Raw genomic sequence first — 14,284 nt, forward strand, 5'->3', positions numbered from 1 at the left:
TTAATTCCGCTAAGCAAAAGACACTACAATCTAAGTAAAACTAAAACATCAAATACTATATTTTATTTAATTACTACAAATTATTTTTATAATAAGATAAACGAATTTAGAAAAATATCCTGTTTCTATGAGAACTCTTTAGAATAAATTTAAACCAAAACCAATATTCTAAAAATGGTTATTGCAAAACAAATTAGAAGAAATGTTAAAAGAAGAAATGAGAGAAGGAGAGAAATAAATAAATAAGGAAAAATCAATTGTTGAACATAGTTGCACTACTTGATAATCATGCGACTGACTAATTAAAATTGGTGGCCACAAATTCCAACATTGAACTCTTTTGCTTTTTCTTTAATCACAAACCAAAATGAGCCACAAAAAATGAAGACATATCATATCAAGAAACAACGAAGATGAGCTTCACTGCTTCTTCGATCTCTTCTTTAACGTCTCCTTCCTCCTCACTCGTCTCTCTCAACGATCTTCCTCCCTCCTTCTTCCTCGGAACTACACTCGTCAAGCCAACAAGTCTTACTCATTCACGGCCTCTTCGATTGTCTGCATCCTTTGTTCCCGCTACAAAAGCTGTGTCGCTGGCGACAGCTAACGATGTTGTTCCCGAAACGGCTCCGACATCAGCCTCAGAGGTTGTCTCCAGCTTCTACGCCGCTATTAACGTCCATGATTTATCCTCTGTTACAGACCTCATCGCTCAAAACTGCGTCTATGAGGATCTTGTCTTCTCATCCCCCTTCGTTGGCCGGAAGGTGAAACTCCTATGAACCAATCTATCTTTTTTTCGTTCTTTTTTGTTCCTCAGAGCCTGATCTTGATGAAACCTTGGCAGGCAATTCTTGATTTCTTCGGAAAATTCATTGAATCAACAAGTACAGATCTGCAATTCGTGATAGATGACATCTCAACAGAGGACTCAACAGCTGTTGGAGTTTCATGGCATTTAGGTTAGTTTTTAAACTCTCTAACCAGACCTAACGTCTAATTTAAGGCATTTTACCCTTAGAAAAACAGACTTCTTTATGATTTAAACCATTACAGAGTGGAAGGGAAAGAATTTTCCATTTAGCAAAGGTTGCAGCTTTTACCGGCTAGAAGTGATTGATGGCAAGAGACAGATTGTGTAAGCACCACTCCTCTTCTCTACACAACTTTCCTGCTGCTACTACTACAGTTGACTGACAGTAATGCCAATTTTTCTTGCTGGGCGACACCTTTGCTTCTCGGGTTTTGTCTGCAGATATGGAAGGGACTGCGTTGAGCCTGCAATCAAACCTGGAGAATCAGTTCTGGTAACATGAGCTACTATTAATTTTGATTGTGTGGATGTGTTTGAAATTGCAGAGGTAGTGCAGATTTTTTACATCTTCTCGCATTTGTATTCAGGTTGCTATAAAGGGAGTTACCTGGCTGCTTCAGAAATTTCCTCAACTGGCTGACCAATTCTGATGTAATTATAAAGCTTGCGCTTGGTGAAGCGAATGAGAATATAAGTTTTCCTTGTGGTATATAGAAACACAGCGGCAGCAATCCCCACAATTGTCAAATTTGTGGATATGTATATGTTAGAACCATTCGTATTCCACTCCAACCAAAACTCTTCATGTATATAGAATATGTGCTATTAACTAAAATAACACTCCAGTTGATCATCCTCAGATCAGATAAAAAAGAAGATGTGATCCAGAGGGTCACCTTATCCTATTTCTTGAAGAAGTTCTTCATCTGCTGATTCTGAAATTTGCTCCTCACTAATGGCATAACCAGCAGTATCTTTCATCAGCTGATTCAGTCCATCTAACAGACTATATGTATCACATGCTTGAGGGCTTGATGTGTCCCCCACTGAAAACAATGAAAACCCAGAATCTGTATGGATCCAAGCACAACCAGGATCTTTTTTTATACCCAAGTCCCTCATGATAGTCCTCACTTCAGAAAGCTTGCTCCAAGAACCAGCAGCTGCATACATATTTGCAATCAACACATAGTATCCCGGGTTCTCTGGCTTCATCTCTAGGAGCTTTTCTGCTGCCCATTTACCAATCTCTGTGTTCCCATAGATATGACAAGCAGTCAGTAGAGTAGCCCATGTGGCACCCGACGGCTTGCATGGCATTCTGTGAATTACGTCTCTGGCATCCATCAGAAGACCTGCTCTGCCATAGAGATCAACCATACAAGAAAAGTGCTGAAGACAAGGACTTATACCAAATTCCAACTCCATCTTCATAAACAGCCTATGGCCTTCATGGACTAACTTGGAATGACTGCAGGCCGATAGAACTGCAACCATGGTTACATGGTCAGGTTTAATACCGGATCTGATCATCTCCTCGAACAGGGCCAATGCAACTCTACCTTCACCCTGATTTCCGTATCCATCTATCAAGGACGTGTATGTTACTTCGTCTCTTTCGCTCATGAAATCAGATACTCGCTTTGCAGCTACGATTTTTCCCGATTTTGCATAAACATCGACAAGGGAGTTCCAAAGCATTGTATAGTCCTTGAAGCACTTGCGCCTTAGGATGTAGCAATGAAACTCTTTCCCATGTTGCAGGTTTGCAATTCGAGCACAAAGAGGGAGAATGCTAGCAAGTGTAACAGAATTCGGCTGAAAGCCATCAAGCATCATCTCCCTCAGCAGATGAGAGGCTTCTTCTGATCTGTTCACTTGCGCATAACCGGAAATGATAGAGTTCCACGTACACAAACTATTTTCTTCAATCTGTTGGAACACTATAAAGGCATGCCTAAGGTCATCGCATCTCGAGTACATTGTGATCAATGTGTTTCGAACATTATCAATCCCATCATAAAAACTGCGAATTGCAAAACCGTGAATCTCTCTCCCCTGTCGTATTGCTCGTACGAGTGAGCAAGCCTTCAAACCAATAATCACAGCCACAGGATCTAAGCTCGTTGGGAAATGACTCATCCTAGAGACCAAACTCAACGCTCCTACGTAATTTCCTGTATGCAAACAACCTCCAGAGATAATATTCCAAGTTATGACACTAACTTCTACACCTGAAAACCACATTTCATCGAAAAGCTCAAACGCTTCACTCCACATGCCTTCAGACGCATAACAGCTTATTACTGCATTCCAAGAGACAGCATCCCTTTCAGACATCCTATCAAACAACCTCCGAGCAATACCCACATTTCCAAACCTTTTATACATAGAAATCAATGCGTTACAGACATACAAGCTACACTTATAAGAGCTAACCTCAATGGATCCATGAACAACACTTCCAGAGGCAAAATCTAACGTTTCACCACAGGCCTTGAGAACGGATGGATAAGTGAAGGCATCGGGTCGAATTCCTTTGCTCACCATTCTCTTGTAAGCAGCAACAGCCTCCTCAAATAGCTTGTTCTTGGAATACGAAGAGATGAGTACATTCCAAGGCAAGGGATGCAAAATTCCCGAGTTCTCAGTAATGGATTGAGCTTCATTGTGGAGATTAAAAGCAGAGTAAAAAGCAACCAGCTTTGGAACCAAAGCAGTGTGGTATTCAACACCGGACGAAATACAGTGAGCGTGTACTTGAAGCCCTGGCACAAATGCACGAACATCAACGCAAGCGGATAAAAGAGAAGCAACGGAGTTCAGAACGAGGTCATCTGAAACTGCATAAGAATAAGATTGAAGACGAAGAAGAGAAAAGGTTTTGAAAGCATCGTGCAAATGACCGCGGCTGGCCAAATGTTCAACAGAATTCAAAAGGAACTGCATTCTGTGTAACAACATCATGCGCAGTGCGGCATATTCAAGCACTAGAACAGCTATTTGGATCAAACTTCATTGAGGCATAACATCGAACACATGGTGCGCTGATCATATCTTCGATTCATACCAGAATCGAAGATATGATTTGAGAATGGCCGAGAACAGAGGTAAGAGAGACGGAAGAGATTTAAACAAACAAAGCAAAAGCAAAAGCAAAAGAAGACGCGCGAAAAAACGCAACGAGACTCTGAAGAAGAAGAAGAAGACTCCATAGCTTGTCATATTGGGGTCAAACTTCTCGGACTGAACATTATGGGCCTTTTAATCAAAGGCCCATTAACGCTAGTTCCCAAAAAAAAATATCTAAAAGAAGTGAGGGGCGTGTTGGCAAAATAGAAGCCCATATAAAAAAAGTGTGGCTACCGTCATCCTTCTTCTTCCTTTCGTTATCCACTATAGTCCCTTTGTGTGGTCAAATGCATTTCCCTCCATTCTCTTCTTTCACTCTCGTCCATGGCGACCACCGCATCTTCATCTCTCCCCCGTAATTACTCATTCACACCTCCTCGTCCTCCTCCATCTTCAATCCGCGGACCTGGAACGCTGCCGCTGTACCTCCGCCGTAACCGACGATTAGCTTTGACATACCGATTGGATCAGAATTCGAAGCAGAGGAGTGGTGTTGGAAATATCAGATGCGAGGCGACGGAGGTTTCATCTTCTTCGTCTGTTTCCTCACCTGGAAGGAATTGGGTGCCGGTTGTGCCTTTATCAGCGCTTCCTAAAGGTGAACGACGAGTGGTTATTCAAGACGATGAGACGATATTGTTGCTTTGGTATAAGAACGATGTGTTTGTGATTGAGAACCGTTCTCCAGCTGAAGGAGCTTATAGCGAAGGACTTCTCAACGCTAGGCTCACTCAGGTCTCTTCGTCTCTTTTTTTTTACTTTTTTATAATTTGATGTTTCTGAATGGAATTTTTAGCAGATAAGGTGTTTGTGAAAATGCTTGACTGAGTTAGTTAGTGTGACAGCTTTAGGAAACGAAGTTTATGAGATATACATCTTTAGCTCCTTGAACAACACATGGCTTGAGTTGCTTTTAAATCTAGGTTGAGTTCATGTGGACCAAATTAATCAACATAAATTGGTTTTGCACATCACATTCTAGGATTCAACGATTGCTATAATGTAGTGTCAGGGTCTTGGTTTCTCTAACGGTAAGTGATCTCTTTTTTTGGCAATTACAACAGGATGGTTGCATTGTGTGCCCAGCAACGGAAAGTACATTTGATCTTAGAACTGGAGAGATCCGGGAATGGTACCCAAAAAACCCGGTTCTCAGAGTCTTGACACCTGCACTGAGGAAACTATTTGTATACCCTGTCAAATACGATGAAGAAAACATCTACATCAGCATTAGAAACAGCGGGAAAGCAGAGGCAGCTGCTGAGATTGTCTTCAGTGGAAAAGCTCAGCCTGGGCTTACAGCAACAAATGTCAATGTAGACGAGGTAAAACAAAATGATAGATTGTCCAAGGTAAACATGTTTCATCTTGGGGAAAGAGTGATATAATGATGAATTTTGTGATTCACAGGTGAGAATGGTGGTGGACGAGGGTTCACAAGGATTTGGTTTCACGGTGAAGAACGAAATAATAAACGGGAAGGCGGCAGTGATAGGATTCTTGCTGCTGTTAGATTTTGAGCTATTGACAGGTAAAGGTCTATTGAAGGGGACAGGGTTCTTGGACTTCCTTTACTCTGCTTCAGATGCTTTCAAGTAGAGAATATTATTACATCGTTGGTCTGGTTTTGCTTGCCTCGTTTGGTGCAATTTGCCGATAATCAAAAAAAAAAAAATACTTCTGTGGACATCCCACCATGTCTTAGTATATAGAGATTGCTTATGCTCTGTCTTTGTTTGTGTGTTTTACCTCTTATACGAGATTCTTTCTTCTCCGTGAGTTAATATTATAATTTTCAAGCAAGATATATTCAACTCAAGTATCATCGACCCTGTCACCTTTGTAGCAAGAGTAAGGAATAATGTTTTGTGTACTAAAAGAAGAAAGGAATATCTCTTATGTAGATAAATAGATAAGATAGTGAAGGAGAGAGTTACGTTCATTGCATTCAAATTGGGTTGCTCCTGTCCAATCCAAAGGTGAGTGATTCCGTGTGCTGCGGGAATCTTAGTTATAGTTTTGTGTAAACCATTAACAAATTAACTTAAGAGACCACAAATCCGTTTTCGGTGTGGAACACGAGACAAGGACAAAATAAATATTTTCTGTCTTCTAGTCAAACTAAGAAGGCCAAGAAAAGAGCACCCCTCGTTTAAGACTATTTGGTGACGTCACGCCTGATGGGATTGTAAGAGAGAGAGAGAGATAGAGGCAAGTCTCATGTTTTCTTTTTCAAGTTTCAGCACGTGAGCGATGTCGTGATGAAACTTGTGTGTGTGTGAATTTTATTGATATAGGTCATCGATGATATGATGACTCTCCTCATCTCATTTGTAGGCTACATCTAGTTTTGTTTACCACGAATATTTCTATTTTAATTTTTGATATCATGTACTGTATATCTTAAATATAAAAGCATGATTCTGATTAGCAGCAATTTAAAAGTTGATAATCCATCCACACTGCACATCATTGGTCATTGGTCTACCAAGGTATATAGAACTAATATATGATGAATTTTGCACCAATTTGTTTTCGAGTAAGTGTTTTTTGTTTGAGATATTTCATAAATTTCAAGCTTTTTGTAGCTTAAAGCCTTAACAGTTTAGTTTTTTTGTTTGTTTAATATTCGACGTAAAATGGAGAAAAAAAATAAAATAATTTTACGTGTAGCTTTTAGTTTACATTTTACAATTTTAGATCTGCAACTAACTCACCACCAATCATCTCATAATTAATGTCTATAATGATCCATATTACCCACCGCTTTTAATATACGTTGAAAATTCATTTATTTATCCAAATGGGGTATTTTTAGTTGATGTAAACCTCAACAACTTGAGAAACTTGAAAACATGACTAGAAGCCTCCAAAGACCCCAAAAATGAAAACTATAATAGAAAACGTCAACCAGTGTGAGCCACATGGCCATATCACATATTCACCTGGTCATACTTTGACCATATATTTTTTAGTTTTTTTCTTCATAACCCAATTTAAAGTTATTATACATTTCATGCGATTTTATATTCCCATCCAACTCTAGACCACTCCCTGTAACGTATTAATATACAACACTTCCTCTCATGATCAAAACATATCATCTTTACATCCAGCCAAGAAAAAAAAAATGGATTCATCAAGAGACGCCGGAGAAACTTATCAGAGCAAATATAAAGGTATCCGTCGTCGGAAATGGGGAAAATGGGTATCGGAGATTCGTGTTCCGGGAACCCGCCAACGTCTCTGGTTAGGCTCTTTCTCGACGGCCGAAGGCGCTGCCGTAGCCCACGACGTCGCTTTTTACTGCTTGCACCGACCATCTACCCTCGACGACGAATCTTTTAACTTCCCTCAATTGCTCCCAACCTCCCTCGCTTCCACCACATCTCCTAAATCTATCCAAAAAGCTGCTTCTGACGCTGGCCTGGCCGTGGACGCCGGATTCAACCTAAACAACGACGGTGCTGTGTCTGGTAGTGGTGGCACCTATGAAGATAGATCGCCAACGGCGGACATGGAAGACGAGAGCGAACTTAGCATCTCCGTGTACGATTATTTGGAAGACGATCACGTTTGAGTAGGTTTTTAGCAATTAATACAGGATGTGCTTAGTTTTAGGATTTGTTAAAGTTTTATTATTTTCTGTTACACTTCTGATTCTTTTTTCCCCTGCCCTACGTGAGCTCTCATATCTCAGGCTTCTTTTCTTATGATGTTAGTTATATACCCAAATAGCTCAACCGGTTAGAAATGTTGTTTTGGTGTTTCATATCCGAGTTTGAGTTGATTGTTCTGTTTTGATAGGGATCATTTACACTTTGCAGACGTAATGCGGTTTAAAACTACACAAAGCACTCTTGTATATACACACGTATTTAGAACAACAAATCACCACAAAATAATGATTATGAAATTCTCGTACTCGTATTATGTTCAACACCAAAAGTAAAGGTTGTCGGGCCTTACGTACAATCAAGAATAGGCCCAGTTTATGAAATAATTGAGACCCAATTATGACCGGAGGGAGAAAAAAGAGAGAAAAAAAAAAAAAATCAGACAGTGAAAGGTCGTTGACCTATTCCGTTATCGGCTCCTCCTCATCATCATTTGAATCTAGATTCTAGAAAAAAATAAGGGAGTCATAAACATTAAGTGGTACGCACGTTCCAGTTTCTCTATGACAACAACAAACTCACAAAAACGTGAGAGAGACAACAACAGCAACAACAAAAACGAAAGTTTTTTTTTTTGTTTTGGGTCGCCGACCATATCAACCAGACCAGAGTAGAAAGATAGATAGATAGATAAAAAGCAAATCGGCAAAAAACATTTTTTTCCCCATTAAGTAGGAGTTTGGAGTGGTCGGTTTTGTTTATGTAATGGGTTGTATTTGCGCCACCGCACGTTCCCCTAGCGCCGCCGTTACCGATAAAGACCTATTAGATTCGAGCAAATCAATCCTTCAACTCATACCTCATCCTCCACCGTCGTCGTCTTCGTCTTCATCGAAAAAGGGAGGTTCCTTCACACGTACGACTTCGGCAGCTTCCATCACCATTGTGGCTAATGGTTACCCTGCGGCGCGTCGTCCCTCCACGTCATCATCTGATCGAAACAGCACCAAACCGGTGGTTGTTGTTGGAGCTCCTACCAGGAACCCTACCAGAAGAGTCGTCACAGCTATGCCCGTTGGGCAGCCGATACATCAGCAGCCGGGTCGTGTGGCCAGCAATAAAACGGAACTCACCGGCGTAGAATGGCCCTCTTGGTTGGCTTCTGTTGCCGGTGAAGCCATTAAAGGATGGGTTCCTCGTTGCGCAGAGTCTTTTGAGAAGTTGGACAAAGTTAGTTTGATCTTTCTCTGTTTTCTTTCGTTTTGTGACTTGTGATCATCTGAAATAACAACTTATGTTGTTTGTGTATTGGTTATAGATTGGACAAGGGACTTACAGCAGCGTGTACAAAGCTAGAGACTTGGAAACGGGGAAGATTGTGGCGATGAAGAAGGTTAGGTTTGTGAACATGGATCCAGAGAGTGTCCGGTTTATGGCTAGGGAGATTCTTATTCTTCGTAAACTTGACCACCCAAATGTTATGAAGCTTGAAGGTTTAGTCACGTCAAGACTCTCAGGTAGTCTTTACCTTGTCTTTGAGTACATGGAACATGATCTTGCAGGTCTAGCCGCAACTCCTGGAATCAAATTCTCTGAACCTCAGGTATTATTACATATTCTGACAGACTTTAAAAGTTTGGAAAAATTAAAAGTGAGAAGAGAGAGTCTTGTTTTGGTTTTGCAGATCAAGTGCTATATGCAACAGCTGTTCCGTGGACTTGAACATTGCCACAGACGAGGTATTCTACACCGTGATATTAAAGGATCGAATCTTTTGATCAACAACGAAGGTGTCTTGAAGATTGGTGATTTTGGATTGGCGAACTTTTACCGGGGTGATCGAGATTTACAGCTGACAAGTCGTGTTGTAACTTTATGGTACAGAGCACCTGAGCTTTTGCTTGGTGCCACTGAGTATGGACCAGCAATAGACCTGTGGAGCGCTGGTTGCATTCTCACTGAGCTCTTCGCTGGAAAGCCTATTATGCCAGGACGCACAGAAGTAAGAAAACTCTCTGATTCAGATTCTAGAAACACAGCTACTGAGATCATTCTCCTTTTTTTTTTGCTTCTCAGGTGGAGCAGATGCACAAGATCTTTAAACTCTGTGGTTCACCTTCGGAAGATTACTGGAGAAGAGCAACACTGCCACTAGCAACAAGCTTTAAACCAAGTCATCCTTACAAGGCTGTACTTGTTGAAACCTTTAAGCATTTCCCTGCATCAGCTCTGATGCTTATCAATAAGCTACTGGCTATAGAACCTGAGAAACGTGGATCAGCAGCTTCTACCTTGAGGAGTGAAGTAATAATATAATGATACTAACCATAAATCCATGTTTCTTAAATAAGTTTACAAACTTTTCAGTGACCAGTTTTGAATTTTCTTGTTACAGTTCTTCACCACTGAGCCACTCCCTGCTAATCCATCAAACTTACCTAGATACCCACCAAGCAAGGAACTTGATGCTAAGCTTCGTAATGAAGAAGCAAGAAGGTAAAAAAGCTACATTACATCTTCATATACTGGTTCATTTCTTGAGGAGTTTTTTATGAATCTTTTTTGGTTGCAGGCTAAGGGCAGAGGACAGCAAGAGAAGAGGGGGAGAAACTGTAACAAGAGGACGGCCAAAGGATCTTAAAACTGCACAGACACCTGAGTTTATGGCTGCAGGGCAGTCCAAAGTCACATGCATCAGCCATAAGTTTAAAACAGATGAGGAAGGTGGAACCGGGTTTAGGATTGAACCACCAAGAAGAGGGATTCAACAGAATGGTAAAGCTCATGCTTCTTCAATGGTTCACCCAACAGTGGCTGGTAAAGAATGGAACAGAGGTGGGAGCATGAAAAGGCAAACTAATGCAGAGCTCAAGTCTAGAATATCTCAAACAGGAGACTTGTCTGGTGAATCTTATAGGAGAGATTCCAACAGAGATTACTCAACCGTAAGCCTCTTTCTTTCCGCTCTACTTCTTTTGAGTATCTAAGCCTTTGGTATGTAAACTGTTGAGTTGTTTTGGTGGGGTTTCAGGGAAACGCACCAAGGAAAAACAGAATTCATTACTCAGGACCATTGATGCCTCCTGGTGGAAATCTTGAAGATTTGCTTAAAGAGCACGAGAAGCAGATCCAACAAGCTGTCCGAAAAGCCCGTGTTGAAAAGTCTGCATCAAGGAAAAACCAAGGTTTAACAACAGGACAACAGCAGCAGAGATACACAGGAAGAAATGCTCGGTAGCTAAAAAGAGAAAGAAACAAAGAAGAGATTTTAAACAACAATACATAGCAACATGTTTGAGGTTCATCAAGCCATAGAACTCATAAGCGTTTTTGTTCTGTACATGCAATGTATAGTCCACTTGTTTCTTAGACCAACAAGAGTGACCACACTATAATGTCAAACTTCCTTTTTGTACATACCCAATGGTCATTATTGAGTTGAGTCAAGCAACAAACATGTATTTGCAAGTGAAGTCTTCCCAAGTGCCAAAAACAAAAAAAAAAAATCTTCTATGATACTAACTGGCTCAGTCCCAAGATTTCCATATTAACCTGTGTATTTTTATGAATATTTCTCATTTAAAATTGTTATACAAGTTATTTGTGGACCTATTTTTAAAAAATTGTCGTAAACAAAAAAAGGTCTTATAGAAATGTGGGAAAGCTGGAACATCGGGACGAGTAAGGCTAGAAATGAGGGTAAAGAAGAAAAGATCTGAAAGAAAAATAAATTAGGAAGAGACCAGAGTCGTTGGATTTGTGAGTGACTTTTGTAAGTTGTGAGATTAACCGCAGACTCGTTCAAAAGACCATCCTCACTTTCCTAGGATCCAAGTAATCAAATTACTTACTTTATAAAAACAAACACACATCACTTTTTGTAATCCTCATTAAACCAGTAAATTACTCTTCTCTTTTTTTTTTTCCTTCTTTTTTTTGTTTTCTTTTCTATACATATTGTAACAAAAAATAAATACATTTTCTTGTATCTTATTTTTTATTTTTGTGGAATATATTAAAGAAAACACAAGACAAGAATGACATACGACGTACCTCTTCCAGCAGTAAGTATGCTTTGTCTGTAACTCTCTTTTTTTTTTTTTTTTTCTTTTTCTTATGGCAAGAGTGTGGAGTTTTGGTCCGATTTGTCTTTTCACTAAGTTTGGAACACATGAATAATGTAGTTTCATCAATGAGGCTCTAACAGTTTTATCCGATTTTTCATTTCCTTACGTTTGTTACATTTTCCTGTGAAAATCAAAACGTAACGTTAATCGCTTTTAGTGCTTATTTATTCTTCAACATTCACATTCCTATATTTACCATGCCACAAATCTTGATCAGGGTGATGAGGAGAACAAAGGAAGATCAACGGACAAAAAAAACAGGGAAATGGATTACAACGATTGGTTACCAGTCACAGCGTCTAGAGAGGCCAAATGGTATTACTCCGCCTTCCACAATGTCACGGCCATGGTTGGCGCTGGAGTTCTTGGTCTCCCTTTCGCCATGTCACAACTTGGATGGTAATTTTTTTTTGTTTGATTTGAAAATGTTTTGTCTTCTTCATAAGATAAAGTAGTAACTGACGATAATTAACATTTGATTATGTAACAGGGCACCTGGACTTATTGCGATAATAATGTCATGGGCTATAACATTCTACTCGTTGTGGCAAATGGTGAATTTGCACGAAGCAGTTCCCGGGAAACGGTTAGACCGTTACCCCGAGCTAGGCCAAGAAGCTTTCGGGCCAAGACTAGGTTACTGGATCGTCTTGCCACAACAGCTTCTGGTGCAGATCGCTTCCGACATAGTCTACAACGTGACCGGAGGCAAATCGCTTAAGAAATTTGTCGAGCTTCTCTTTCCTAATCTCCAACATATCCGTCAGACTTATTACATCTTAGGATTCGCCGCCCTCCAACTTGTGCTCTCTCAATCTCCTGATTTCAACTCGATCAAGATCGTGTCTCTCCTCGCCGCCCTCATGTCTTTCCTGTATTGTCACCAAACCCAACATAAAACAAGACAAAAGATTTACGTTTTGTTTTGTGATCTATATATCTAAGAAAATTTGATTTTTTTTTTGTTGGTGCAGTTACTCAATGATAGCGTCCGTAGTGTCAATAGCTAAAGGAACGCAACACCGTCCGTCAAGTTACGGCGTCAGAGGAGACACGGTGGCATCAATGGTCTTTGATGCATTTAACGGCGTTGGAACCATAGCGTTTGCGTTTGCAGGACACAGTGTGGTGCTTGAGATACAAGCCACTATTCCTTCAACACCTGAAGTCCCTTCCAAGAAACCAATGTGGAAAGGAGTTGTCGTGGCTTACATAATCGTCATTGTTTGTTACCTCTTTGTGGCTATCTCCGGTTATTGGGCTTTTGGTGTTCATGTTGAGGATGATGTTCTCATTTCCTTAGAGAGACCAGTTTGGCTTATAGCTGCTGCTAATTTCATGGTTTTTATCCATGTCATTGGAAGTTATCAGGTCTTATTTATTTATTTTTTTTTTTTAATATATCTTTTGCTCCCTTGAGAAAAAAGTTTCTCCAACTTTGAGTACAATGATCATCTTGACAGGTTTTTGCTATGACCGTGTTTGACACCATAGAGTCGTATCTTGTGAAGACACTGAAATTCACTCCTTCAGCAATGCTGCGTCTAGTGGCACGTAGTACATATGTTGGTTAGTACTCATTTAGCTTCTTTTTTTTTTTAACCTGGAGAAATGGAAACTGAGATTTCTTGGTTTTGTGCAGCATTGATTTGTCTGGTAGCAGTTTGTATCCCCTTTTTCGGAGGTCTTTTAGGGTTCTTCGGTGGCCTCGTCTTCTCATCAACCTCATACTTCGTAAGTCACCATAGACAAATATATCTAGTTCTTTACAAACATTATATTATAAAGATGGATAATGAGTACCTCTTTTAATTTTTCAGTTGCCTTGCATTATATGGTTGATCATGAAGCGACCAAAAAGATATAGTATCCATTGGTTTTGCTCTTGGGTTAGTCTTTCTTTCTTGATTTAACAAGTCTCTCTCAGTCACAAGCTAATTAACCCAAGAAATTAACTCTTTATTAATCCGTTTGTTTAACTAACAACAACAGCTAGCAATAGTCGTTGGAATCTCGATAGCAATTCTTGCACCCATTGGAGGAATGAGACACATTATCCTTTCAGCAAGAACCTACAAGCTCTTCTCATAGGCTTTATTAAAATAAAGCCCTGCAATAACCATTACACCAAACTTGCAAAAAAGTCTTTTACCTTTTTAAAACTTTAAAGTAGCAGTCTTAGTTGGGAAACAAATATAGTTAGATATTTGATTATTTTTGGCTTCTCGTTTCTTATTTTTTTTTATAAACCATTCCATCAAGAACTGTCTTCCGAATTGCTGTGAAGGCTCTACGGCGCTTTGGCCTGAGGCTGTGACGGATGATGTTCTCTCTAAGCCGTCATGTAAAATCACCAAAAAGAAAAAAGGAACACCATACACATTATGTGGTCAACCTTAGGCTCTGAACTTAGGTTTTTGGTTTTTTAGCATATTTTGTTTTAAAGTCTATAGATTTTCTATAGCAGGTAAAAAGCCTAAACGGCTGTATCAGAAGTTTTTGATTTTGGATTGTAGTAAAACATCTGAATAATGAGATTGGCTTTTCCGTTTTCCTGGTGTTGTGTGTGTTTTATATACATATCGACCAAGCCC

The 14,284-nt window shown here is 39.9% G+C and overlaps 6 protein-coding genes across 6 annotated transcripts; 5 read left to right on the forward strand and 1 right to left on the reverse strand.

Moving 5' to 3' along the window:
• The first annotated feature begins 229 nt into the window (after window positions 1-229).
• On the forward strand, window positions 230-1,667 carry LOC104701816 (uncharacterized). Its single transcript, XM_010417557.2, has 5 exons — window positions 230-767; window positions 848-962; window positions 1,057-1,138; window positions 1,256-1,307; window positions 1,402-1,667. Exons 1-5 carry the CDS (start codon window positions 414-416, stop codon window positions 1,462-1,464), a joined length of 666 nt encoding a protein of 221 aa, XP_010415859.2. The 5' UTR covers window positions 230-413; the 3' UTR covers window positions 1,465-1,667.
• On the reverse strand, window positions 1,397-3,781 carry LOC104701818 (pentatricopeptide repeat-containing protein At1g71490). Its single transcript, XM_010417559.3, has one exon. The coding sequence runs from the start codon at window positions 3,779-3,781 to the stop codon at window positions 1,712-1,714; it is 2,070 nt and encodes a 689-aa protein (XP_010415861.1). The 3' UTR covers window positions 1,397-1,711.
• A 260-nt stretch (window positions 3,782-4,041) lies between these two features.
• LOC104701817 (Rieske (2Fe-2S) domain-containing protein) lies at window positions 4,042-5,749 on the forward strand. Its single transcript, XM_010417558.2, has 3 exons — window positions 4,042-4,681; window positions 5,011-5,271; window positions 5,357-5,749. Exons 1-3 carry the CDS (start codon window positions 4,271-4,273, stop codon window positions 5,543-5,545), a joined length of 861 nt encoding a protein of 286 aa, XP_010415860.1. The 5' UTR covers window positions 4,042-4,270; the 3' UTR covers window positions 5,546-5,749.
• A 1,245-nt stretch (window positions 5,750-6,994) lies between these two features.
• On the forward strand, window positions 6,995-7,800 carry LOC104701819 (ethylene-responsive transcription factor ERF020). The gene has a single exon (XM_010417560.2). It carries the CDS (start codon window positions 7,077-7,079, stop codon window positions 7,524-7,526), a length of 450 nt encoding a protein of 149 aa, XP_010415862.1. The 5' UTR covers window positions 6,995-7,076; the 3' UTR covers window positions 7,527-7,800.
• A 359-nt stretch (window positions 7,801-8,159) lies between these two features.
• Window positions 8,160-11,069, forward strand: LOC104701820 (putative serine/threonine-protein kinase At1g09600). Its single transcript, XM_010417562.2, has 7 exons — window positions 8,160-8,793; window positions 8,882-9,166; window positions 9,248-9,565; window positions 9,640-9,867; window positions 9,959-10,059; window positions 10,136-10,508; window positions 10,595-11,069. Exons 1-7 carry the CDS (start codon window positions 8,329-8,331, stop codon window positions 10,799-10,801), a joined length of 1,977 nt encoding a protein of 658 aa, XP_010415864.1. The 5' UTR covers window positions 8,160-8,328; the 3' UTR covers window positions 10,802-11,069.
• Window positions 11,070-11,445: 376 nt separating this feature from the next.
• LOC104701821 (lysine histidine transporter-like 5) lies at window positions 11,446-14,242 on the forward strand. The gene is made up of 8 exons (XM_087456805.1): window positions 11,446-11,627; window positions 11,908-12,089; window positions 12,181-12,564; window positions 12,665-13,061; window positions 13,154-13,259; window positions 13,333-13,424; window positions 13,511-13,579; window positions 13,683-14,242. The coding sequence occupies exons 1-8, from the start codon at window positions 11,601-11,603 to the stop codon at window positions 13,779-13,781; spliced, it is 1,356 nt and encodes a 451-aa protein (XP_087312931.1). The 5' UTR covers window positions 11,446-11,600; the 3' UTR covers window positions 13,782-14,242.
• Window positions 14,243-14,284: the final 42 nt, after the last annotated feature.

Source organism: Camelina sativa, chromosome 7 (genome assembly GCF_030686135.1).
Source record: "Camelina sativa cultivar CO46 ecotype springtype chromosome 7, ASM3068613v1".
Classification (NCBI taxonomy): Eukaryota; Viridiplantae; Streptophyta; class Magnoliopsida; order Brassicales; family Brassicaceae; genus Camelina; species Camelina sativa.